We start from the raw sequence: 24,420 nt of genomic DNA on the forward strand, positions 1-24,420 counted from the left end.
TTCTTATTTTGGGTGCCTCTACTCTGGCTTCTATCCAGAGGGAGGTCCCAAAACTGGGTGAAGAGAATATGGAAATCTGCCCCATCTAGTGCCTGTTGTAGGTAACAGGCAGGCCTAGGCCAATCACTCACTGTAATTTTACCACGGTGCCTTAAGTCAGGAACAGGCGTGAATTGACCTTTTAACCCCTTCCCCACCGAGGGATTAGATTCTGTTTCCTGTTCAATCTTCTCCAGAACTAGTTCCATCCTGAGGCACCTCCCGCCCCAACAGTGGATAAGCAACCCCAGCCATCACCTTCTCTCCCTCCATCCTTATCGGGCCTTGGGGGAACCTGAGGGCCAGGCTGGTGCCGGGTCTGGCAGGAGCTGAGGGCCCAGGCGGGAGTGATAAATATTGAAGAGGAGGGATTTCGGTGTGGGCTGGAGCAGCTGCAGTGGTTCGAGTGTCACACTATCTCTCCCCAGGTTTACTGACCCATTTCCATTCACGCGGCTGCCGGTTTCCTAGCAACGGCAACAGTCCCCCCAGAACAGGCGGAGTGTGTGTCTGCCATTAGCGACGGCTGCAACTGTGTCAAGGTTACCCCGCTCCCTGCAAACCCACCCCGGCGGGTTTGTTTTCTGCCAGCGCCTGGCACACACTATGCCAGCCCAGGCAGGGGGGGAGAGAAGAGGGCTGGGGGCCAGCCTTAGGGGTTTAGGTGGAGGTGGGGGCTAGGGGGAGCTGCAGTTCTCAGTCCAGTGGGAGCCAACTTGGATGGAGTCCGAAGCCTCCCACCCCACCCCCCATTTGCTGGTGGAAATTCCTGAGCCTGAGGGGAGCAGGGGGTGGAGCTGTCCCTCGGCCCTGACCCCCGAGATTCCAGAGCCTGGGGGGAGGGGTGTAGGGCTAGGGGCCTCCGGGAGGCCTGCCCGGTCTGACCCCACCTGGCTGGTTCTCCTGCCTGTCCTGGCTTCCTCCCACTAGCAGCTCAGGGCTCTCTTGCTCTCAGCTCTTTGTCCCAGCCTCTGTGCCTGGTCTCCCCCAACAGACTCCCCAGAGCAGGGTTGTGTTTCTCCCATCAGACTAGGGACTCCTGCAGTTGGGGTTCATGAAGATTCCTCTATGCCCTCAGCACCAATTCCTGGCTGTCCTCCCATCTTATGGGAGATGAGATAAGACATTTAGTGTAGCAAGGGTTTTCTTAATGAGGACTCTTCAGGCAGGCAGGTGACCCCATCCTATTGAACACATTCTACCCTCTGAAGCCATTTTATATGTAATATAGGGTTGGTCAAAGGGAGCATAGTACCCATCTTGTAAACCAGGCTGCAAGGGGTTAAACTGCTCCCCCACCTTGGTATGTGAGCTCCCCAGGTTGGGGGGGATGGGAGTATGAGGGGTGTCTATTGCCTTATAACCACTCATGGTCAGCTCAGACCTGACCAGTCACATTCCTTCTCAGGAGGGTTGGAGCTTAAAGCAGAGAGGGCAGGGGCAGGGGCAGAGGCATGGAGGGAGTAGATGGGAATGGGGCGTGTGTGTGTGTGTGTGTGTGTGTGTGTGTGTGTGTGTGTGTGCGCGCGCGCGCGTGCGCGCACTTCATCCAGAAGCTGGGGGCAAGGAGCAGCTGGGACTAAAGTTTGAATCCACCTCTCATTTTCCAAGCTTCAGTCTCCCTATCTTTTCTCCCACTTTATATACCCTCGAACCTTTCGGTAGGCCCACAAGTCTGTGGCATAAGCGTACACACCTGATAACCAATTCTAAACAAAGAAGAGCATGGCAGAGGCAGTTTCTAACATGCAGAGTGGCCCAGGGACTTATGGGTAGCCTTCAGAGTCTCCAAAGTGACTTTCTGGTGCTTGGGGGAGGTTGGCTGGGTCAGAGGCTTTGGCATCTACGGTACAGAGCAGGCTGTGCTGAACAGTTAGAAAGAGACCTGGGCGGGAACCCAGAGAGCCTGGTTCTATGCCCAGCCCCATGACTGGCTCCTCATGGCCTCAGTCATGAAGAGCTTAGGCCAGTTAAGAGTCCTCCTCTTCTGTGAGTCAGTGATTACGGGTGAGAGGTGAGGGTGGGCAGTGATGGTCTGGAGAGGTGTGGGAAGCGGCCAGCTCAAGGGGGAGTTGCAACATGATCCTGGAGCGAAAATAGCCCAGGTCATTTTCAGCTGCTTGGGCCGAGGTGTCTGATCCCAGCAGGGCAGCCTGGTCAGGGGGCAGGGATGGGCCTTCCTATGCTCCTTGGAAACTGGATGCCGAGGGTGGGAGGCTAGAGAGAGGTTGCCATGCCTGCCTAGGCTTCTTTAGACCTCCTAGGCCCTGGCAGGGGCCCAGGAATCCAATAAGGAATGCAGAGGGTTAACAGGAGGTGAGTCCTGGGCTCCCCCCTTTGGGTCCAGGCCTGGATGAGGTGAAAGGTCAGCCCCAAGGAGTCCATGGCACTGAGAGGGAGAGAGTAACCTGATCCTCTCCCTCGCTAGGCTCTGGGGTCACAGCACTGCCTCCCCCAGGAAAGGTGCCTTCGCATCCCCAGGAAGGAGTTTGTTTAGACTTGTTCTCATCAGGGGCTGTGGAGGGGGTGTGTGTGTCTAGATCCATGGGGTCAGGCACCCCAGCCTGTGTAGAGTGCTTTGTCATCCTGGGGTTAGGAGAGTTAGAGGTGACCCTGCTGGAAATGTTAAAGGTGGCCTCTTCTGGTTCGGGCCAGCAGAGAGTGGGACAGCAGAGACACCGATGAGTTAGAATTACCAGCTTGGTGCTAGACTGGCATTGAGATGTGTGTGGGATGGAGAATTACACCTCCATTCAGACATGTCTCTGCTGTCTGGTCATATATGTGGTAGGGTGCTGGCGTTCTAAGAGGGTGGGGGGGCAGAGAGAACACATGCAAGATCTTAGGCTCTTACATCAAGCTTGGCTTGAGTTCAAATCTTTGCCTCTGTCTTAGCATTGAGATTGGGACTCATGACACTAAAGCAGGCTTTTAGCCTAAACGTTTACTGTCTGCAGAGTGGGTACTCAGTAAAAAATAATGTGAGCGGGGCTTGGGACTAGGACACTTAACACGCTTGACGCCCTGGGTTCAATTCCAAGCACTACCAAAAATAAAAAGCTGCCAGGCTGACTCTAGAGATAGGATGGTAAGCTAGAGACATAGGAAGGAGAGGGTAGCTTTGAGACTGGCTGGGTCTGTCTCAGTCAGGTGCCTTAGGCTGTGAGGCCATAGCTAGCTGACTTGGTTGGAATAAGATGAAGTGAGTGGCCTTCTCTGTGAGGTAAGGGTTGGTTCAGTTTAGGGCTGGCTGTACCTATTGTTGGACACCCCCCCAACTCCACCCTGGCAGGCTTTGTGTGGCTCTGTGGGTGTAAGTGTCCCCAGAGTGTGGCTGTAGGTATGTTTGAGAAGGCGCAGGCATCCTGAGAACAAGTAGCCTTTTGTCTCCTTCCAGCCCCCAGCTGGGCTGGGCTCTCTCTAGGGGATCCCCTGTTTCTGAGCCCAGATCCCAGCCCACGGACTGTGCCTCTGCCCACAGGTATCCATCTGAGTGGTGTAGGTGTTCTAAGTTCCCTCTCCCATCCTGGGCAGGGGGAGACTTGCATGAAGCTCCCCAAAAGAGGGTCAGGAGCTGTTGTCCCCCAAACCCTGCCCCCCTCCTTGAGATGCCACTCCAGGCGGGACCATCTTCTTGGAGCCTTGCCTGAGTTCTGTAGTGCAGTGGGTGGAGTCGTCAGGAGATGCTAGAACAGGCAGGACTAAGGAGGGGCGGGGTGACCTCAAAGGCGTCCCCCCTTCCTACAGTGAGAGAGGCTTGACTGGGATCCTGAGACCACAGGCTCAGCTTAAAATCTTAACAGACTTCTTCTGGAAGCCTCTGGTTTTTTCTAGTTCCTATCTCCACTTTACCAGACACTACTTTGTGGAGAAACCCTTCCCAGAATCTGTCCTTACCTGCAGTAAACACATCCCCTTCCACTACAGCCACTCAGCACTATGTCTACAGATTAGTAAGGTACTACTAATAATAACCCAGCTATCCATGAAGCGCTTTGCTGTGTGCTAGACACTGCCCCTTCTCTGTGTGATTTATCTTTTCACAACTGGATTGGGAACTTCTGAATAGGGTTACAGACATAGCATGAATCAGAAAAGGCACCACTAAGTGTTTAGGTTGGTACCCGGACCATGAGGAAACAAGCTTATGGAAGGAAAGTTGTCCAGAGCCACGCAGGGAGCAAAACAGCCAAAGCTGGAGGCCAGGCTGCAGGGAGAGATGCTGGAGAGATGGTTCAACCCCATCCCTCTGTCCGAGCGTCAGAAGAGCACTGGGTGTGTCTTTGTTTGCCTTCCACACATCTGTCCCAGACCCTTTGACTAGGGGACGAGGAGGCCATGCTTGGGCAGCTAAGAGCATTTGCAGGCCAAGGGAAGCAATGCTGGACTTCATGAAATACTGTGAGCCCAATGGTTGGGGACATAAAGATGTAGCTTGGAGGTGGGAGGTTCCAAGTTGGGCAAAGAGGAGTGTTGGGAGCCAAAGTATGTGGGGGTTCAGTGCAAGGGAGGCGGAGATTATGCTGGCCCAGCACTCTCCCCCTACACACACCCACAGGCTGGCCTAGTGGAATGCTGGGAAGCCCAAGGGATGAGGCCAAGCAGCCAAGGTATCTCTGATGGCACGGAAGCAGTTAAGAGCTGCCTCAGCCCGTTCCTTCAGACAATTAGTGACATCTCGCTTGACAACACCACACTGAGCCGATGCAGACCTCAGCACCCCCCCTCCCGGCCCCCCCCACAGCCGCTTCAGCTGTTTATTCTTGGGCTTTAACAATTGGGATTCTGACTTGGAGGAACGGGCGCCCTGCACTGCCCTCTGACCCACCGTCGCCTTGGCAACTGGAGCCCGGTAGGCCTGGGCTCTGCGTTAGGATTACTGATCCTGAATTCACAATCTTGCTTCCCTGCAAGCAAAAGCAGCAGCAGCATGTGGGGATCTTCAGCCAGACTAGAGGGGACAGAAAAGGAAGATCCCCAGGGGACATCCTGAGACATGCAGGTGGAACCCTGGGATGGCACATGTGACCTGGGGAAGGGTGCCTCCCCGAGATTGGGCAAGGTCCAAGAGCCCCATTCCACTCCAGCATCTTCCAGTTGCTCTCTGTAAACTTCCTTCCTGGTAGAGCCCTGAGGGCAGGGGCGAGGCTCCTTCATCACACACACCCCTTCCCCCTTAGTCAGCCCCCTACCATGCCCAGAGAGCTCCAAGTGCCAGCAGACTGTGCCCCTGCCGTGCCTGCCGCCATGGCAACAGGCCCCCCCTCCCTTGACAGCCCTGCCCACCCCCCCAAGCAGCCAACTGCCCCAGCTGAAACCAGAGCCGATGCATCTGTGAGCCTCATGCCCAGACCCACATTCCATTTCTGTCCTCTGCTCCCCCACCTCCCCAGTTCTGGCGACATCTCCCCTCCTGCTCACGCCCCTCCCTCCACCCCTGCCTACTCCTGCTGTCCCCCCACACTCTATCCATCACTTAGTGTCTCCCCCTCCTTTCCACCCCATTCTCTGAATGCATCTCACCCTCTTGACTGTCTCTGCTAGTCTCTGGGTGTGTCAGTCCCTCTGTCTCCTGCTCTCCGGGTTGCTGTGCCTAGGCCTGTCTGTGGCAAGCTCCTCCATCTCTCTCCCTCTGTGTGTCTTTGTCTCTGCATCATCCTGCCTGTCTCTCTCTTTGTCTTTTTCTCCCTCTTCTTCACACTCTTCCCGAGTCTGTTTCTTGCCATCTCTCCTGTCATGTTCTCCCTACCTCTCTGCAGCTGTTTCCCATCCTTTCCCTTCTTCCTTTCTCCTTAGGCTGTTTTTCTTGTCCCCAAGATCTTCCTCTGATTCTCTGCCTCTGTCCTCAATGGTTCTCTCTAAACTCATATTTCTTTCCAGACTCTTTTCTGTACCCTATTTGGTCATCTCTCTTGTAACCAATGGCCAGGGAGCTGAGGGTAGCCCTTTAGAGTCACCCCAAAGAAAGGCGCCTTCCTTTGTAGTAGGAACTCCGTGCCCTGGGTGCCCCACTGGACATATGTAATTGAACTTGAAATGGGCATACTCTAAGATTAAAGAGCCTGCAGAACATGGGGTAGTAGATGAAGAATTTGAGGCCTCCTTTGCAGTTACGAAGTGGCCTTCCCTACTTGGTCACCCATATAGCAGCCCAAGTGGCAAGAAGGGGGAGCATTCCCAGGGGCTAAGCTAGAGAAGAACCCTGCTATCTCGTAGGGTACCTAGGCCGCACTGATCCCTGAGTGATGGCTATCTCAGGCTATGCCTCAGTTTCCAAACCAGATACTCGCTAGCTGAGGCTTTAAAGTACTTTGAGTTCCTGGAACAAGGAGTTATGAGGAACAAGGAAAGGCACAGGCAACTCACTGCTCACCAGCACCAGGAAGAGTGCTGCCTAGAACCAGAGTCTTGGTGAAATCAAGGTCCTGTTTCCTGCAGTGCCGAGTGAGTGGGAGGCAATGTCCACCTCTCCACAAGGCCTGCGGCCCCTGGAGTCCAGCCCTCCCAGGCTGGACAGTGGCCTGGCCTTCCTCCTGTCATCCTCCTCCAATGAATGAACTTAAGAGTTGGGCAAACAGGCCCTAGGGTAGGGATTGAGGCCTAGTCTGGCAGACAGTTCTAGGACCCTGGGGTCTGGACACTATTCACCAAAGGGGTCAGGTAGGGGGGTAGGGGTGCCAGGGGAAGCGGGTTGCACGCAAGGCATGCTGGGCCCCCTTGGCGGGTGGGTGGGGGGAGCAAAGCTGGCATGGAGGCCTCAGCTAAAATTAGCTGCTTCCCTGCGCGGGAGCGAGCATGCCTGCCAGCCGCCCAGATCGCCGCTGCCTTGGCAGGCCATCTGTCGCCACGTTTTTTGCTAAGTCCCCCAGGGCCCCCTAGCTCTAGCCACCCCCAGGGGCTAGAAGGACTGCTCTGAGAATGTTGCTGAGGAAAGTTGTGGCCTTTGCTGCAATCTGACTGTGACCTCAGGTTAGGTCTGTACCTCTCTGGGCGTATAGTAAAGGGACCCTTGAACACTGCGGTCTCAGGTCCTTTAGTCCTGTGCAGCAGGTGCTCTTGTGGGTCACCGGGGCAGGCGGGGACTGAGTGTATTCTCCTCCCCTTGAGCTGTTCTAAGGCAATCCAAGTGAGGTCGAGGGTAAAGGTAAGGGGGAGGATAGACTTGTGTCTGATTCCGTGGTTTTAGCTCAAGGCAGCCTGTCCTATATCCAGCAACACCTCAACACCCCACCCCACATCTCCAGCCGCCTTAAAGAAACAGTCCACGTGGGAAGCCAGGCAATGGAAGCAGGGTTCCGCTGCCACTGGTCTAGCCTGTACTGTAGGGGCTCCAGCTCCTCAGTTATTTTTCCCTCTCTTCCGTTCTGCTTGTGTCCTGTGGTCTTAGGAGGCAAACTTTATAGATGAGGAGCTGGGAGTCAAGAGATGAGGGCCCTTGAGGAGAAAACGGTGGGGAGTGGATGCTGCCCTTCCCTTCTCTAAAGCTGCTTCTGACCCCAGCCCCTTCTCTCCCCTAAGCCAAAGAGGCTGGGTTGCTGCTCCAAGGTCACCCAACTTAGGCTGGGAGGAGCGTAAACTTGAACCCGGGCCTCTTGGCTCCTAGCCTTCCACAGCACTCTGGCCAGCAGGCAGGGCCTGTTCCCTTAGTGAGTCATGCTCCTGGACTTTGTCCTCCTTGTCCCTATCCTAGTTGTGGCCTGAAGAGTGGAGAGGGACAGCCTTCCTAGCACAGGGGAGTTCAGCCACTATCCTACCCCCTCCTTGAGTCCATTAGAAATGGAATGGGTGTTTGGGAAGGTGACATTTCCAGGTTATCCATGTGTGCCCGGGGAAGCTTCCTTCCCAGTCTCCTCTCAGTACCTAGCTGCTGGTTACCCAGGCAGGAGGCCACAATACCTCCCCTCCTGGTGTCCAGGGAGCAAGGTCACACCCAGAGCCCTGTGTGCCTCCACCTCCTCCTGGGGCCAGAAACGTTTGTCTGTCACTGGGGCAACGTGTGGCTGTGCCTGGTTCTAGCATTGCTAGGGTGACATTCATGCCCTATGAGCTGTGACGCTCCTGCAAGCATAGGACAGACAGTACCACCCAGGCTGGTGACAGTGCTGGGGTAGGGATGTGGGTGGGCTGTCATGTCTAGATGGGGGACTCCCGAGAAGGACATGGTTGTGTCCCTGGTCATACTTTGTGGGTGGAAGACACTTGTCCCATGGTAGGAGCTATTTTGGTTCACTGTCTATAACAGGTTTTCTCTACATCCCACATCCTGTCAGTGGGTAAGAGGTGCCCAGTTAGGTAGTCACTGTTGTGAGGGGTGATGACTAGATACCTGCCTTGTGCTACCTGGGGTGTCAGATATGACCATCTCACACTTTGAAGGAAGCGACAGGTTGCATGCTCGGCTAGTCCTATAGGGAGGATTCTCAGCGACTCTATGCCTGTCTCTGACTGTTGTGAGGGTGGTATGCGTAAGTGCCTCATGCTATTGGGATGTTGTCAGTGAGGTAGGGGCCTGTCTCTCACCCTAAAGGGACAACATACTACTGTGGTGGCAGTTGGTGGGGCTTCCCCATGAGGCCCACAAGGTCCCCAAAAGGCTGGCTAGAGGAAACACTTGTGGCCCTAAGTACAGACAAGTGGGAGGTTGGGGGGGTGGTCTTAGTGTTGCATGACCTACCTTCTGACCCAAGTACCAGTCCTTGGAACTGTGCCCCAGGAGAAAGGATCCAGTGTTTGTCAGGGTAGTGTGGGAAGGGGCCTCTGGGGCCTAGGCAGGTGTGTCTGAGGAGGTTTTGCATGAGGGCTGTGTCCCCATGGGCCTGAGGACCATATTGCCTGCCTCTTCTGCCCCTGAAACTGTTAAACTAATTAAGGCTGTGGAGCCGCAGGATTAATCGGGGCAGCTCACGCGGGCTGGGGCTCAGGTAGTCGATTAGTGCGCCGCGGAGGATATTGGATTTCTGAACCGCAAGTCAGCACTATTCGGGTCTGTTATCTCCGAGGCTTGAGGGTCAGCAGGCGGGAGGCTCAGGCACTGGCTGCCTCCACCCGCCACCCGCCACCTGACTGGGCATCTACTTCCCAGCCCATGAGGCCCTCACCTAGCCTTCCCACTCTGTCCGCCCCACCATGCTCTTTAGGCCCCTCCTGTACCTCAGCCTCGCCTCTAGTCTTCCCTCTCTGGATCCTTCTTGGCCTGAACTCAGTCTCTGAGGCCTAGCCCAGCCTGCCTCCTTCCTTGTCTCTGTCCCCCACAGTCTCTGTTCACCTTTCTTTCTACTGGCCTCTGTCTTCTGCCCTTGTCTCTCTTCCTCTGTGCCTATGTTGTTTGCTACAGAACTCCCCTTCCTTCTCTCTCTTGTGTGGTCTCTCCTGGTGTCTGCAACCAGAACAAATCTCCCCCAGCCAACACCCCCGAACAAGGAGGCCAAAGCAGCTAATGGGAAACATGTGATTCTGCCTTGTGCCTGGAGCACCGTGAAGGCTCGGAGCCTTAGTCCCAGCCCAGCCCTGCTCCCCGCTTGCCACATTCCCCCACCACACATCCTCTCTCCCCCGAAATGGGCATAGCTGCATGTTCCCTACTTATTTATTGGGGTGATGGCGTTTATCAACTGGGAAGTATCAGGATCTGGGGGCTGTAAGGGCAGCCGCTCCTCAGCCCCAGAGCCTGGCAGATGTTATGCAGACCTGTCCCCCTCCCGCCTGCCGATGAGGAGAAGAGGGTGAAGGTTTGCTGAGCCCTGGGGACCAGGTAGTCACTGGGGTGAGGTGGGGGCTCAAGACGCCCACCTTTCTGTGTGTCTGGGGAACTGTGGAGGTTGGCGTGGGGGGCTCCCTGAGGCCTAAGGGCTTGGGAGCTACTAAGCTGTGTTTCTGTGCCCACCCAACCACAGGGAAGCAGAGAATGAACGGATCAGAGGGAGGCTCTGGCAGGTTGGAATTCTCCTTCTCTGCCTGTGGATAAATTGTCCCTAATCCAGGCTTGGGGAGTTGTCTGGCTCAGAGAGAGAGAGAGAGAGAGAGAGAGAGAGAGAGAGAGAGAGAGAGAGAGAGAGAGAGAGAACACTCAGTCATTCTAGAGAGAGAGAGGGAAGAGAGAAGAGCACATACAACACACACACACAGTGACACAGCCTCACAAAGGTACCACACAAATGCTGAGGCCCATTGTGCTGGCAGCCACACAGACCTCTCACACGTGTTGACACTGACACTCAGCTATACTGGCACAGACACATAATGGGATACCACAAGGACCCTCTAACATATACAGATACATGGTGTGTGCACAGACTCACAGTGATGAGGTCATACAAATCTGCACATGCAAACACACCCGCAAGCACATAGCTGACCATGGCAGAACAAACCCACGGGGACACTGCGACCAGTCACGCCATTACGCCGTGACCCTGAAAGCCCACAGAAAGGAAAGACAGAGGTAGGAGGTAGGCAATGCTGATCCGCAGTGACACCAGCGCCTACAGTCACAGGCCTGGAGATTGGAAACCTGCAGGGACAGCAGAGGATAAGCCACCCGCCCCCACCCTGCTGCCAAACACATCCAAAGAGCTCTGAGGCAGGCAAGAGCTGGCCTGGCTCCTGACACAGTGAGATTGAGTGAGCCAGGCACAGTGTGTACACACACAGACACACACACACACACACACACACACACAGCTGGACACACCTGCCACAGGCTCAGCTAATCCACAGAGAGATGAACAGAATAGGAATCTAGATGGTGGGCATATCTACAAGTATAAGCTGAAGACGCAGTTCTGATAGATACATAGACCAACCACTACTGATGAAACTCATACTCCCATAGGTGTGAACTCGGTTTATTTTTGGGGGGTGCTGGGAATGAAACCCAGGATCCCTGGGAATGGAACACCTGAGCCCTCACACACATACAGTCTTAAGCATTCTGCTACCCGCACTGATATACAGAGATGCACACTGGCAGAGTAGCCCAGCAACCCACATATAGATGACTGAGTCTCACAGATGCACATTCCCAGGTAACTAGAACCTATAAGCTTCTGTGAGGCTTCCCAGGCCTCAGTGCAGACAACAGGGGGCAGCTGCTGGGTAGGAAACTGGAGTGGCGAGGAAGGCCATGGTTATAAAAGAAAACAAGTGGTGGTGAACACTTTAAAACCTAGCTCTAGCCAGGCAGTGGTGGCACACGCCTTTAATCCCAGCACTTGGGAGGCAGACGCAAGTGGATTTCTGAGTTCGAGGCCAGCCTGGTCTACAGAGTGAGTTCCAGGACAGCTGGGACTATACAGAGAAACCCTGTCTCGGAAAAAACAAAAAACAAAAAAACCTAGCTCTAGGGAGGCAGAGGCAGGTGGATCTCTAGGCCAGCCTGGTCTACAGAGTGAGTTAGGGCTATACAGAGAAGCCTTGTCTCTAAAAACGAGGTATATGGAGTTGCTGCTGGAGTTGGGCAGGTGCCAGCTCCACGTGCACCTCCATGGCAATGGGCGCACCTTCCTCTAGGAACAGCACCTCCGAGTTGTACAGTCACCAGCCACCACCACCCCCAGCTTCCCTAGAACCTCCCCTCTCCGTAAGATGTAATGCCCCATTTTTAGAGGTGAGAAAATGGGGAATCATATAAGATATATACAGGATAAGGAAGGGGCTAAGGCCAGGTTCCTTGCACTCTCTCAGGTGTGTGTTTGTGCACACATGCGAGAATCTAGACTTGTCAAGATAACTGCTTCCCAACTGGAGCCTGGGCTTGTAAGAGGCAGGAACTAGGGGCTGGAGAAATGGCTTGGGTTAAGAGCACTTGTTGCTCCTCCCAAGGATCTGGGCTCCATTTACAGTACCTATATAGGGTAGCTTACCACCATCTTGTAACTCCAATTGCATGGGGACCTGACGCCCTCTTCTGATCTGTGGGCACCAGGTATGCAGAACATTTTAAAATATAAAAGTAACTTTTAAAAAATGTATATTTTATTTCATGTGTATTATTGGTGCTTTGCCTGCATGTATGTCTGGGTGAGGGCGTCAGATCCCCTGGAACAGACAGCTGTGAGCTGCCGTGTGAGTGCTAGGAATTGAATCAGGGTCCTCTGCAAGAGCAGCCAATGCTCTTAACCACCGAGCCATCTCTCCATTCCAAGTCACTACATTTTTAAAGAATTGAAAGGAAGAAAGTGGCATGGTAAGTAGATACTCTGCTCTGCAGTAAAGTCAAGAGCTGGACTGGTATTTGTGGAACATGCCCACTTGGCTTAGTTGCCCTCTGCCTGGCTCATCCTCCATCCATGCTTATCTTTGGTGTGCTGTGTTTGCTTCTACAGATGGGAGCTTGCCTGACTGTCTACTCATTGGCCTGGACCCCAGAGCCACGCCAGCTGAGTGAGTGCCAAGGGTCCCAGGTGAGGGGCACTGCTCAGGCCTCTGCAGAGACTACCCTGGAGAAGCTGATGCTGGTGGAGACAGGCCTTTCCTGCTGAGTTGGGCCTCTGCAGAGCCTGCTCAGGTAACTGAGAAAGTCAGGCCTGGGTCTGGGCCAGTGTAACAGTGTAACAGGGATCTTCTCTTTGCTTAGGCAAAAAGAAAGAAAGGAAGGAGGGAAGAAAGAAACATTAATCCAGCCCGTTTGAACTCCCCATTGTCCAGAGAGGGGAATAGAGGCTCATGTGGTACAGTGAGTCCCTTAACAGCCTGAGGACTCTTCTCTGTGTATGCCTCCATGACCTGGAGAACTGGGTGGAGAGATGGGTTATGACAGTGACCAGGATTCAGGGCAGAGGTGGAAGCCAGTGTGCCCGATGTGTGCAGCTGCCCTCCCCAGGACACCTCTACTGGAGTCACAGAGCTGGGAGGCCATGGTAGTCCAGGTGTGATTGCATGCCCGGCAGCTGGGTGGAGGGCGGGCCATGGCAGGACCCATCTTTCGTGGCTCAGGTTTAGCCCACCCAGGCTTGCAGCCACAGAGGCCAGGTGGGGCTGCCCTGCCCTATAGAGGCAACTCCCTGAACTGACACATGAAGCCTCAGGCTGCAGGAAGCTCATAGAGTTTAGCCTGCTGGGAACCCCACCCAGCTTCCAAAGGAGCATTCCTGAGGTCTGTATGGGGGTTGGGCCTCCAGGGATGGAAGGGTGGGAAGGCAAGGCTGTGAGAGGATGTGAGGCTGTAAATGTCCTGATGCTGGGTCTGTGTGCAAGCAGGTGTGTCCTGATGCGGGGTCTGAGTGCAAGCAGGTGTGCAGGGCTCTCGGTCCTTAGAGCACAGGGCTGTGTGTGCAAGAGTTACATAAGTGGCCTACGTGGGAGAATAGTTCACATGTGTGCTGCAGTGGTGACTGCTAGATGTGGGTCCTGTGCAGGTGTGGGTATCCTGGGCTGGCTACCACACGGGGTGCTGGTGGACCAAGACTCCAATACCCTTGGGTGGGTTTGGTGTGTGCTCAGGGTTCTGGGCACTAGGTGAGGTGGCATGTGCACATGGCTCCCTTTGTGCTTTGGAGGTGGGCTGAGCTGGGCTCAGCAATGCCCAGCCTTGTGGCCAAACTGCTGAAGTCACTTCCTTTTCAACAGTGACTTTCCAGGGGGAGGAGTTCTTCCGACCTGGTCAGCAGCGAGGGGCGGGGTAGAACTGGTGCTCTCTGGGGAGGGACGTGGTGGGGGCGGGAGAGAGGTGGGAGGAGGTGCTAGTGGTACTGGAAGAGGGAGTCCTCTGGGAGACAGAAGGAAAGACAAGGACAGGCAGGAGTCTGGAAGGGCCAAGGGCAGTTGGGGATGGGGGTGGAGTGGGGCGGAAAGCACAGTCCCTGGGTGACCTCGGAGGGAGGAAGGGAGGGCTGCCAACGAGGTGACCCTCGGGTTCAGTGAGAGCTGGCAGTGGCGCCTACACACCTGGCACCCGGGGCAAGGGGCTGGCAGGGGGCGGTTCAGGAACAGACCTGCTTGCCAGGTGCCCCACTCTGGACAGGAAGAGGGTGGGCGGGGGCTGTACAAAGGAGCTCTGTGTGGCTGGGGTAGGGTAGGGTGTTGTATGCAGTGCTGTACCATTCTGGGATTGGGGGGAGATGGTGGCCCCGGGGGCGGGGCAGGACCAGTTCCCCTTGGGGCATCAGTGGCTCCAAGGGGACACCTAGTGGTCAGGGGAGGTAGTGCATCTTGATGGTAAGCTGGGGGGGGGGAAGAGGTTAGAAGTGACAGTTGAGATAGTTAGAGGAGGTCAGGGCTAGGCTGAATCTCTGGATGGTGAAGCAGTTTGATTTAGAGGATCCAACAAAACCAAACTTACACAACAACAAAACTGATTGGCATGGCTGTGTGTCCTCAAGGGCATGACTAAGCCTCTCTGTGCTCACATTTAGATTCAAAATAAGTGACTGGTTCCTTGTTTTTTTATGATCTGGGACTCGTGTCTGCTTGCTGGAAGAACTACAAATTGAGTGGGCACTAGGGGCCGAAGGGAAGACCAAGAAGCTCCTGAGAGAAAGGGGACTGGCAATCCTGGGTGGCAAAACCTCAGTGGAGAAGAGAGGTCCTGAGGGAGGTTTTAGAACAGCCCTGTTTCCCGCTGCTAAGGACATCCGTGAGCCTTCAGACCAGCTGAGGGAAATGGGAGGGGGAGTGCACGCAGCCTGGAGAGAGGGTCATGAGGCCGGAAGTGAGAGCTGGGACTGGCAGCTTTGCTCCCCAGGGGAGGTTAGGGGTGGGTGAGAGGGAAGGAGGGCTGGGGAAGGGGTGGGGTGGTCACAGCCACAGTGGGGGAGGGTGGGGCTGGGGATCAAGGATGTGGGCTGGCGCTTCCCGGCACTGTGCTCTGCAGGTTGGGGCCCCGCTCCTAGCCAGCTGGTGTCCCTGTGGGCAAGCTCAGACACTGACCCAGAAGCAGGCCAGCAGACAGAGGACCCTTTGACTTTTCCTTCACAGACTTGGGCTAGATGGTACCTTTGAGAAGAGGCCAAGAGAATGGCTGCCTGTTGGGGTGTGGTGGGGAAGGGAGCCAACTGCTTCCCTCAGATCCTGAAGGCTGCAAAAGAGCAGTGGACAGTCAGGAGGATGTGGCCAAAGGTCTTCATGGGTGGGTGGAGCAGAGGCAACCACTGGAGAGGAGGTTTGTCTCTTCTGCCAAGATTACGCCCTTGGGCCCCAAGTGGGAGGTCTCTAGAGCAGGAAGGCCTGGCCAGCCCCACCCACAGCAAGGAAGGAGTGGGGCTCCTGGTAGGTATCTCCAAAAGCTAGGTCAAGCCACTTCCTAGAGTCTGAGCTCTGAGGCAGGCTCTTACTGGGTAGCCCTGGCTGTCCTAGAACTGTAGACCAGGCTCAGCTGTAACTCAGAGAGACGCCTGCCTCTGCCTCCCGAATGCACACCCTTGCCTAGCTGCTTCCACTCTGAAGGTGTTCTCTCTTCAAGAACAACAGTGTTAGCTAGGCTCACTGGGTGGAGTGGTACATGCTTGTGTCCTCAGCACAGGCAGAGGCAGGAGGATAGCTGCAAGTTTGAGGTCAGTGTGGTCTACATAGTGATTTCCAGGCCAACAACGGCTACAAGTAAAACCTTGACTCCCAGGAAGAAGGTGGGGGCTGGAAATGTAGCCAAGTCGGTAGAGTATTTGCCTATTGTGCACAAAACTCGGGGTTCAGTTTCTAGCACTGCAAAATCTGGGTGTGGTAATGTACCATTATGTGCATGGAGTAGGTAGATAGAGTCAGGAGGATTAGTTCAAGGTTGCCCAGCTGCCATTAGACCAGCATGGTGCACACAGAGAGTTCTAGGTTACATTGAGAGATCTCTTGGGTGCAGGCCTGTGTGTGCATGAGGGGGGGAATAGTGAGGGGGAAGGGGGAAAGAGAAGCAGTGCTGAGCTAAAAGTGGTACAGCTCCATAGCTAGGCATGAGAGAGAGCCTTGAGTTAGCAGGTGCAGGGGAGGCGAAAGGATGCACAGCCTGGGACAGTGGGCAGAAATAAAGACCAACCTGACCAACCGGGATAGGTGAACAGTGAGGTCTCCTAACCTCTCCATTTCAGTTTCCTCTTCTGTAAAATGGAACTAGAGACAGGGTACTCACTGTCTGGGGTAGGGGCATGGGGAGCAGAGTAAAACGGCAGCTTCCCAGATGTCCCTCAGATGTGTGAGTCAGGCCTCCTGGACGAGGGCCTGGGTATCTGGAGTGTTACACAGCTCCTCTGCTCCCCCAAGCTCAGGGTTTGGAAGCCAATGGCTTAGATGATTTCAGTGTTCCTCCCAGCCTTAAATTAGACCACAGCTCTAGAAGGAGCCTTTCCAGAAGTGGCTAAAGGATTGTTGCAGGAGCTGAGAGGAGAAAGAGGCCTTAGAACAATTAAGAACTCTGCCTCTGAACAGCTGTGTGGCTTCAGGCTTGGTTCACAAGGGCTCTGGGCCCGTTTGCTCCATAGCACCAGGATAATAAACCTGGGTGCCTCCCGGGCTGCTGTGAGGACTCAGGGGCTCATGTGTGTGGACTGCAAAGTTCTGCACACTGCTTCTATGGGCTGTATTCCTTTCCAGATGTTGAGAGGTGCTGTGAGCAGAACAGACAGCCTTGCCCTCCTTGGTGGTGTTTAGAACTGTCAATGGCTTGCAAATTGCTGCCTACCACAGGGGCCCACAAGAATGTACTTTCCCACACTGTCCACCCAATTCAGCTTTGCCTTCTCTCTGTGGCCAGCACTGGGCAATACAGCAACTGTCCGTAGAGCATAAGACGTAACGATCCAAACAATAGGCAAGGATCAGGGCTGCTCCCTAAGACCCTTCAGCAGTTGGGGCTCCTGCAGCTCACTGAGGTCCTGGTTCCTGCTCAGCTCTGAGTCCTCAGGCTCCTCTGGGAATCAAACATGCCTAAGTCTAAGTCCCAGCTCTCCCCTGACCAGCTCAGAGTTACTCCGTAAATATTTATGTAGCATCCATAGCCCAGGCTCTGGGGTCAGAGGATACAGCAGTAAACAAGACAGATGTGATCCCTGCCCCTGAAGAGCCTACAGTCTCAAGGGAGACACACTAAATGGCCAGTCACACAAGTAATTGATTACAGTTGTGATAAATCCTATGAAGGTGAAGTAGACAGTACTCTGGGAGGGTGGGCTGGGCTGAGCCTGGGGAGTGAGGAAAGACAGAACTTCAGAGACTAATGAAGGTTCAGGGATACAAGAGAAGGTCCCTTTCTACATTCTTGTCACTGTTTCTCCCTCAGCTTCATTCTTGGGTCTAAAAACGAATAAGAAAAAACTTCTCGAGAGCCAGGCATGGTGGCACATGCCTGTAGCACGCCCTGTTCACTGCTGTCTTGAAAACAGGGCTGAGATGGCTCAGTGCGTAAAAGTGCTGATCATCAAACCTGGCAGCAACCTACATTTAAATTTAGTCCACAGGACCCACATGGTGGAAGGACAGAACTGACATCTGCACGTTGTTCTCTGACCTCCACACATGCACAAGCATGTATGTGCACACACACCTGTAATAAAATAGTAGCTGAAGAGATGGTTAACAGTCAAGAGCACTGGCTGCTCTGGCAGAGGATCCAGGTTCAGTTCCCAGCACCTGCATGATGGTTCAGCAACCATCTGTAACTAAAAATCCAGGGGATCCAAAAGAGGTTTGGTCCTCTGTAGGCACCAGGGCATGCATATACGTGGTATATATACATATATGCAGGCAAAACACTCAGACACATAAAATGAAAATAAGCTTTAAAAAAATGGCAATTGCCAGGTGGCGGCGGCACACGCCTTTAGACCTAGCACTCAGGAGTCAGAGGCAGGTGGTTTTCTGACAGTTCAAGGCCAGCCTGGTCTACAAAGCAAGTTCTATGATAGCTAGGGCTACAACAGAGAAACCTTGCCTCAAAAAACCAAGGTTTTTTTTTTTTGATTTTTTTGTTGTTTGTTTTGGTTTGGTTTTTTGAGACACAGTTTCTCTGTATAGCCCTGGCTGTCCAGGAACTCACTCCGTGTAGACCAGGCTGGCCTTGAATTCAGAAATGCGCCTGCCTCTGCCTCCCAAGTGCTGGGATAAAAAATGTTCACCAACACCTCCCGGCAAGACTTTATTTTTTAATGTCATAAACAAAAACTCCTGAGGCAACCAACAAATCGTGTCATTTTGGACACCTGTGTGGGGCAGAGCTCCTGCAGATTCACAGAGCTTTATTCAGCAAGGGACAGAGCAGATAGGCTTGCTTTCCTGAGGCTTGGAACCCTTGATGGTCTCTTTAAAGATGGGCAGGGTAGTAATTGATCTGTGTATGGCAGAGAGGTTAGATGAGGTAATCCATTAAAGTGCTTGGTGGCGGCAGTACAGTGTAACACCCTTACAGCCCCCTTCCTGGTGACAACTGAACCCTTTATCCCTGGCGCCTTCTTCACTTGTCTACAGCTCTTACTCAATCCACTGATTCTTTTTTTTTTTTTCCCAAGACAGGGTTTCTCTGCATAGCCCTGGTTGTGGCTGTCCGGGAACTTACTCTGTAGACCAGGCTGGCCTTGAACTCAGAAATCCACCTGCCTCTGCCTCCCAAGTGTTGGGATTAAAGGCATGCGCCACCACTGCCTGGCTAATCCACTGATTCTTAAGTTACTTGTTCAATGTCTGACTGCCCAGGCCTTATGCAAAGTAGATATTCTATAATGAACATATGAATGAATGAATCAATGAATGAATGATATTAGTTCATGTCTGAGCCTCCATTTCTTCATCTGCAAAAATGGGGTTATTAATAGCCCCTACCTCACAGGATTGGTATGAAGAATCAAATGAAGCAATGCCTGGACAGCTTCCAGCCCAGTGCCTGGCGTGCAGTAGGTGCTCACTAAACCTGAGCTCCGGTGGTCCTTTCCAGGCGCTGTCCACACCCCAAGGCCTGGACTCAGGCCGAAGTTGCTCTACAACACCCCCAGCTGACAGCCATCGACGGGCAGAGTCCCCAAGCACGGGGGCCCTCTGTTTACCAGGTCAGGCAGGAGGGAGCCCTAAGGGAGCTGGGCTAGCATCTGGAAAGGGGTGGGGCTATGTATGGGTAGTGGGGGTTAAGTGTGGACCCTGAATCATGTGGGGAATTCAGCTCTGATAGTGTCTTGTTGCCCACAGAGATATCCAGTGTGACAGCCCAGGCGGCAAGCCGAGGGTGAGTGCAGCCTGAGCAGCAAGGGTGAGAAGGAGAGTAACTGTGGAGAATGGGTCTTTTCAGCCTTCTTTAGTTTTCTGTCTAGAGTTATGTGGAGCTTGGATATGGAGATCTTGTCATCTCTAATCCCATAGCCTATAGAAGTGGGTCATTTGTCCCTGGGTGCTGGGTACACATGATGGAAGACCACAAAGGTCCAGGGGCAGGTTAGGATATGAATGCTTGGTGAAGAACCTCTTGCCTCTCCTTCCCTGGCAGGTTCTGGTCCCGGCTTCTCGCACCCTCATGTCAGCCCCGGCCCCGCCCGGCGGCCCGAGGAGGACAAGGTCAGGATGCGTGTGAAGCCCCAGGGCCTGGTGGTGACTTCCAGTGCCGTGTGCAGCTCTCCTGACTACCTCCGAGAGCCCAAGTACTACCCCGGCGGCCCCCCAACCCCCCGGCCCTTGCTTCCCACCCGGCCCCCTGCCAGCCCACCTGACAAGGCCTTTTCAACCCATACCTTCTCTGAGAACCCACGCCCACCCCCTCGTCGGGACCCCAGCTCCCGGCGTCCACCAATCCTTGCCAAGGGGGACGACCTGCTACCTCCTCGGGCAGCCCGGCCTGTCTCCCAGGCCCATTGTCCCTCACCAGCCCCCGACAACAACTCTCTCCGCCACTGGGACAACGGGCGTGTGAACCTGCGACCGGTGGTGCAGCTGATTGACATCATGAAGGATTTGACGAGGCTGTCCCAGGACCTGCAGCACAGTGGGGTGCATCTGGACTGTGGAGGGCTGCGGCTAAGCCGCCCACCTGCTCCACCACCCGGCGACCTGCAGTACAGCTTCTTCTCTTCACCCAGCCTGGCCAACAGCATCCGCAGCCCTGAGGAGCGTGCTACCCCTCACACCAAGTCAGAGCGGCCCAGCCACCCCCTCTATGAACCTGAGCCCGAGCCCAGGGATAGTCCCCAGCCTGGCCAAGGCCATGGTCCTGGAGCCACAGCCACGACCACCGGTCTGCCCCCTGAGCCTGAGCCAGACGGGCCTGATTACTCTGAGCTAGCAGATGCCGACATCCTCAGTGAACTGGCCTCCCTCACATGCCCAGAGGCCCAGCTCCTGGAGGCTCAAGCCCTTGAGCCACCTTCACCACAGCCTGAACCACAGCTCCTGGACCCCCAGCCCCGCTTCCTAGATCCACAGGCACTAGAGCCTCTAGGAGAAGGTTTGGAGCTACCACCCCTGCAGCCTCTTGCTGATCCCCTGGGACTGCCGAGCCTGGCTCTGCAGGCCCTAGATACCCTACCTGATTCCTTGGAATCCCAGCTCCTTGACCCTCAGGCCCTTGACCCCCTGCCCAAGTTGCTGGATGTCCCCAGTCGACGTCTAGAGCCCCAGCAATCCTTGGGGCACTGCCAACTGGCTGAGCCCTTACGCCTGGACTTGTGCTCACCTCATGGTCCCCCTGGGCCTGAGGGTCACCCCAAGTACGCCTTGAGGCGCACTGATAGGCCAAAGATCCTGTGTCGCAGGCGGAAAGCAGGAAGGGGGCGAAAGGCGGACTCAGGACCTGAGGGTCGCCTGCTTCCTCTTCCCATGCCTACAGGGCTGGCAGCTGCCCTGGCAGAGCCCCCACCGCTGCCCCCACCACCACCACCTCCTGCTCTGCCAGGCCCAGGCCCAGGCCCAGTTCCTGAGCTGGAGCCAGAGTCTTCTCAAACCCCAATGCTACCCACTCGCAAAGGCAAGTGCAGGGGTGTCCGGCGCATGGTGGTGAAGATGGCCAAGATCCCTGTGTCACTGGGGCGGAGAAACAAGACCACATACAAAGTTTCATCCTTGAGCAGCAGTCTGAGCGTGGAGGGCAAGGAGCTAGGCTTGAGGGTATCTTCAGAGCCCACCCCGTTGCTGAAGATGAAAAACAATGGCCGGAATGTGGTGGTGGTCTTCCCGCCAGGGGAGATGCCCATTATTCTCAAGCGCAAGCGTGGCCGCCCTCCGAAGAACCTGCTGCTGGGTCCTGGCAAGCCCAAAGAGCCAACAGTGGTAGCTGCCGAGGCCGCCACTGTGACGGCAGCTACCATGGCCATGCCGGAGGTGAAGAAACGGCGGCGGCGGAAACAAAAGCTGGCGTCTCCACAGCCATCGTACGCAGCAGACGCCAATGACAGTAAGGCTGAGTACTCTGACGTCCTTGCCAAGCTGGCCTTTTTGAACCGCCAGAGCCAGTGTGCTGGGCGGTGCTCGCCACCCCGCTGCTGGACACCCAGTGAGCCTGAGTCAGTGCACCAGGCCCCAGACACTCAGAGCATCTCTCAATTCCTGCATCGCGTGCAGGGCTTCCGGAGGCGTGGAGGCAAAACAGGAGGCTTTGGAGGTAGGGGTGGAGGCCATGCAGCCAAGGCAGCCCGCTGTTCCTTTAGTGACTTTTTTGAGGGCATTGGCAAGAAAAAGAAGGTGGTAGCAGTGGCAGCTCCCGGGGTTGTGGGTCCTGGTCTCACTGAATTGGGGCATCCTCGTAAACGGGGCCGAGGAGAGGTAGATGCTGTAACTGGGAAACCCAAGCGCAAGAGGCGGTCCCGAAAGAATGGGACTCTGTTCCCAGAGCAGGTGCCCAGTGGCCCAGGCTTTGGGGAGGCAGGTGCTGAGTGGGCCGGGGACAAGGGTGGTGGCTGGGCCCCTCACCATGGGCACCCAGGAGGACAAGCTGGCAGGAACTGTGGTTTCCAGGGAACTGAGGCCAGGGCTTTTGCCTCCACTGGGCTGGAGAGTGGGGCCTCAGGCCGCGGCAGCTACTATGCTGGTGCACCATCGGGCCAGACAGAGCTCAGCCAGGAGCGCCAGAACCTCTTCACTGGCTATTTTCGGTCCCTGCTTGATTCAGACGATTCCTCTGACCTCTTGGACTTTGCCCTGTCGGCCTCTCGCCCAGAGTCCCGGAAGGCATCGGGGACCTACGCAGGACCTCCCTCCAGTGCGCTGCCTGCTCAGCGGGGCCTTGCCACCTTCCCAAGCCGGGGAGCCAAGGCTAGCCCAGTGGCAGTGGGCAGCAGTGGAGCTGGGGCAGACCCCTCCTTCCAGCCTGTCCTGCCTTCCCGTCAGACCTTTCCACCAGGGCGGGCAACAAGCTATGGGATAACCCCAGCCACTTCAGACTGCCGGGCAGCTGAGACCTTCCCAAAGCTGGCTCCCCCTCCTTCAGCCGTGGCCCGCTCACCTACAACCCACCCGCCTGCCAACACCTACCCACCTCAGTATGGTGGCTATGGGGCCGGGCAAAGTGTGTTTGCCCCAGCAAAGCCCTTTTCAGGACAGGACTGTGCTAATAGCAAGGACTGCAGCTTCGCCTATGGCAGCGGCAATAGCCTTCCTGCCTCACCCAGCAGCGCCCACAGTGCTGGCTATGCCCCGCCACCTACTGGGGGTCCCTGCCTACCACCCAGCAAGGCCTCTTTCTTCAACAGCTCTGAGGGGGGCCCCTTCTCTGGGTCAGCTCCCACACCCTTGCGCTGTGACAGTAGAGCCAGTACCGTCTCACCGGGTGGCTATATGGTGCCCAAGGGCACCACAGCTTCTGCGGCCTCCTCCTCTTCCTCTTCCTTTCAGCCCTCACCCGAGAACTGTCGGCAGTTTGTGGGGGCGTCTCAGTGGCCTTTCCGGCAGGGGTATGGCGGCCTGGACTGGGCCTCAGAGGCCTTTAGTCAGCTCTACAATCCCAATTTTGACTGCCACGTCAGTGAACCCAATGTGATCTTGGACATCTCGAACTACACACCGCAGAAGGTGAAGCAGCAGACAGCCGTGTCTGAGACCTTCTCCGAGTCGTCCTCTGACAGCACCCAGTTCAATCAGCCAGTTGGTGGTGGTGGTTTTAGGCGTGCCAACAGTGAGGCCTCAAGCAGTGAGGGCCAGTCCAGCCTGTCCAGCCTGGAGAAACTCATGATGGACTGGAACGAAGCGTCATCGGCTCCCGGCTACAACTGGAACCAGAGTGTCCTCTTTCAGAGTAGTTCAAAGCCTGGCCGTGGACGGCGGAAGAAGGTGGACCTATTTGAGGCTTCACATTTGGGCTTTTCGACATCCACCTCAGCCACTGCCTCTGGCTACCCGTCCAAACGGAGCACCGGGCCCCGGCAGCCTCGGGGTGGTCGGGGTAGTGGGGCCTGCTCAGCCAAGAAGGAGAGGGGTGGTACAGCGGCCAAAGCCAAGTTCATCCCCAAGCCACAACCGGTTAACCCGCTGTTTCAGGACAGCCCAGACCTTGGCCTGGACTACTACAGTGGAGACAGCAGCATGTCACCACTGCCCTCGCAGTCGAGAGCCTTTGGTGTGGGAGAACGAGATCCCTGTGACTTCATGGGACCCTACTCCATGAATCCATCTACACCTTCTGATGGCACTTTTGGCCAAGGCTTCCACTGTGACTCTCCCAGCCTGGGTGCTCCCGAGCTTGACGGCAAGCATTTCCCACCCTTGGCCCACCCACCCACAGTGTTTGATGCTGGCCTGCAGAAGGCCTACTCACCCACCTGTTCACCAACTCTAGGCTTCAAGGAAGAGTTGCGGCCGCCACCTTCAAAGCTGACTGCCTGCGAGCCCCTCAAGCATGGTCTTCAGGGGGCTAGCCTGAGCCATGCAGCCCAGGCCCACCTGAGTTGCCGGGACCTGCCCCTAGGCCAGCCTCACTATGATTCCCCTAGTTGCAAGGGTACAGCCTATTGGTACCCACCAGGTTCAGCTGCCCGTAGCCCGCCCTATGAAGGCAAGGTGGGTTCGGGGCTGCTGGCTGACTTCCTGGGCAGGACGGAAGCTGTCTGCCTCAGTGCCCCTCACCTGGCTAGCCCACCAGCCACGCCCAAGGCCGACAAGGAGCCACTGGAGATGGCCCGACCCCCGGGTCCACCCCGTGGCCCTGCTGCAGCCGCTGCTGGCTATGGCTGCCCTCTCCTTAGTGACTTAACTCTGTCCCCTGTGCCAAGGGACTCGCTGCTGCCCCTGCAGGACACTGCCTACAGGTATCCAGGCTTTATGCCACAGGCACATCCTGGCCTGGGTGGGGGCCCTAAGAGTGGCTTCCTGGGGCCCATGGCGGAACCTCACCCTGAGGACACATTTACCGTCACCTCCCTGTAGTACCAACTGAAGTGCCGACTGGACCACGAGGTTTTGTTCCTGGGTAAGTCTGGGGATGTGGGTGTAGAGGACAGAAGCCTGAGGGTTGGTGATGGTGAGGATGCTTATCGCTTGGCTAGGGGGAGAGCTGTG

The 24,420-nt window shown here is 55.6% G+C and overlaps 1 protein-coding gene across 7 annotated transcripts in view; it reads left to right on the forward strand.

Annotated features, from left to right (window-relative positions):
- The window catches only part of Ahdc1 (AT-hook DNA binding motif containing 1), a 66,945-nt gene that overhangs the window by 31,688 nt on the left and 10,837 nt on the right, over positions 1-24,420 (forward strand). For 5 of the 7 annotated variants that reach the window (XM_031378953.1, XM_031378954.1, XM_031378952.1 and 2 more), the window contains 4 exons: positions 12,363-12,544; positions 18,887-18,998; positions 19,135-19,171; positions 19,430-24,331. In XM_031378953.1, the coding sequence (XP_031234813.1) occupies positions 19,504-24,288 (4,785 nt within the window). In that variant the 5' untranslated portion in view covers positions 12,363-12,544; positions 18,887-18,998; positions 19,135-19,171; positions 19,430-19,503 and the 3' untranslated portion in view covers positions 24,289-24,331. Of the gene's footprint in view, positions 1-12,362; positions 12,545-18,767; positions 18,999-19,134; positions 19,172-19,429; positions 24,332-24,420 lie in introns of all 7 variants that reach the window. The other 2 variants (XM_031378956.1, XM_031378955.1) reach the window with 2 other exon arrangements.

The sequence above is a fragment of the Mastomys coucha genome, unplaced genomic scaffold, assembly GCF_008632895.1.
Source record: "Mastomys coucha isolate ucsf_1 unplaced genomic scaffold, UCSF_Mcou_1 pScaffold18, whole genome shotgun sequence".
Taxonomy (NCBI): Eukaryota; Metazoa; Chordata; class Mammalia; order Rodentia; family Muridae; genus Mastomys; species Mastomys coucha.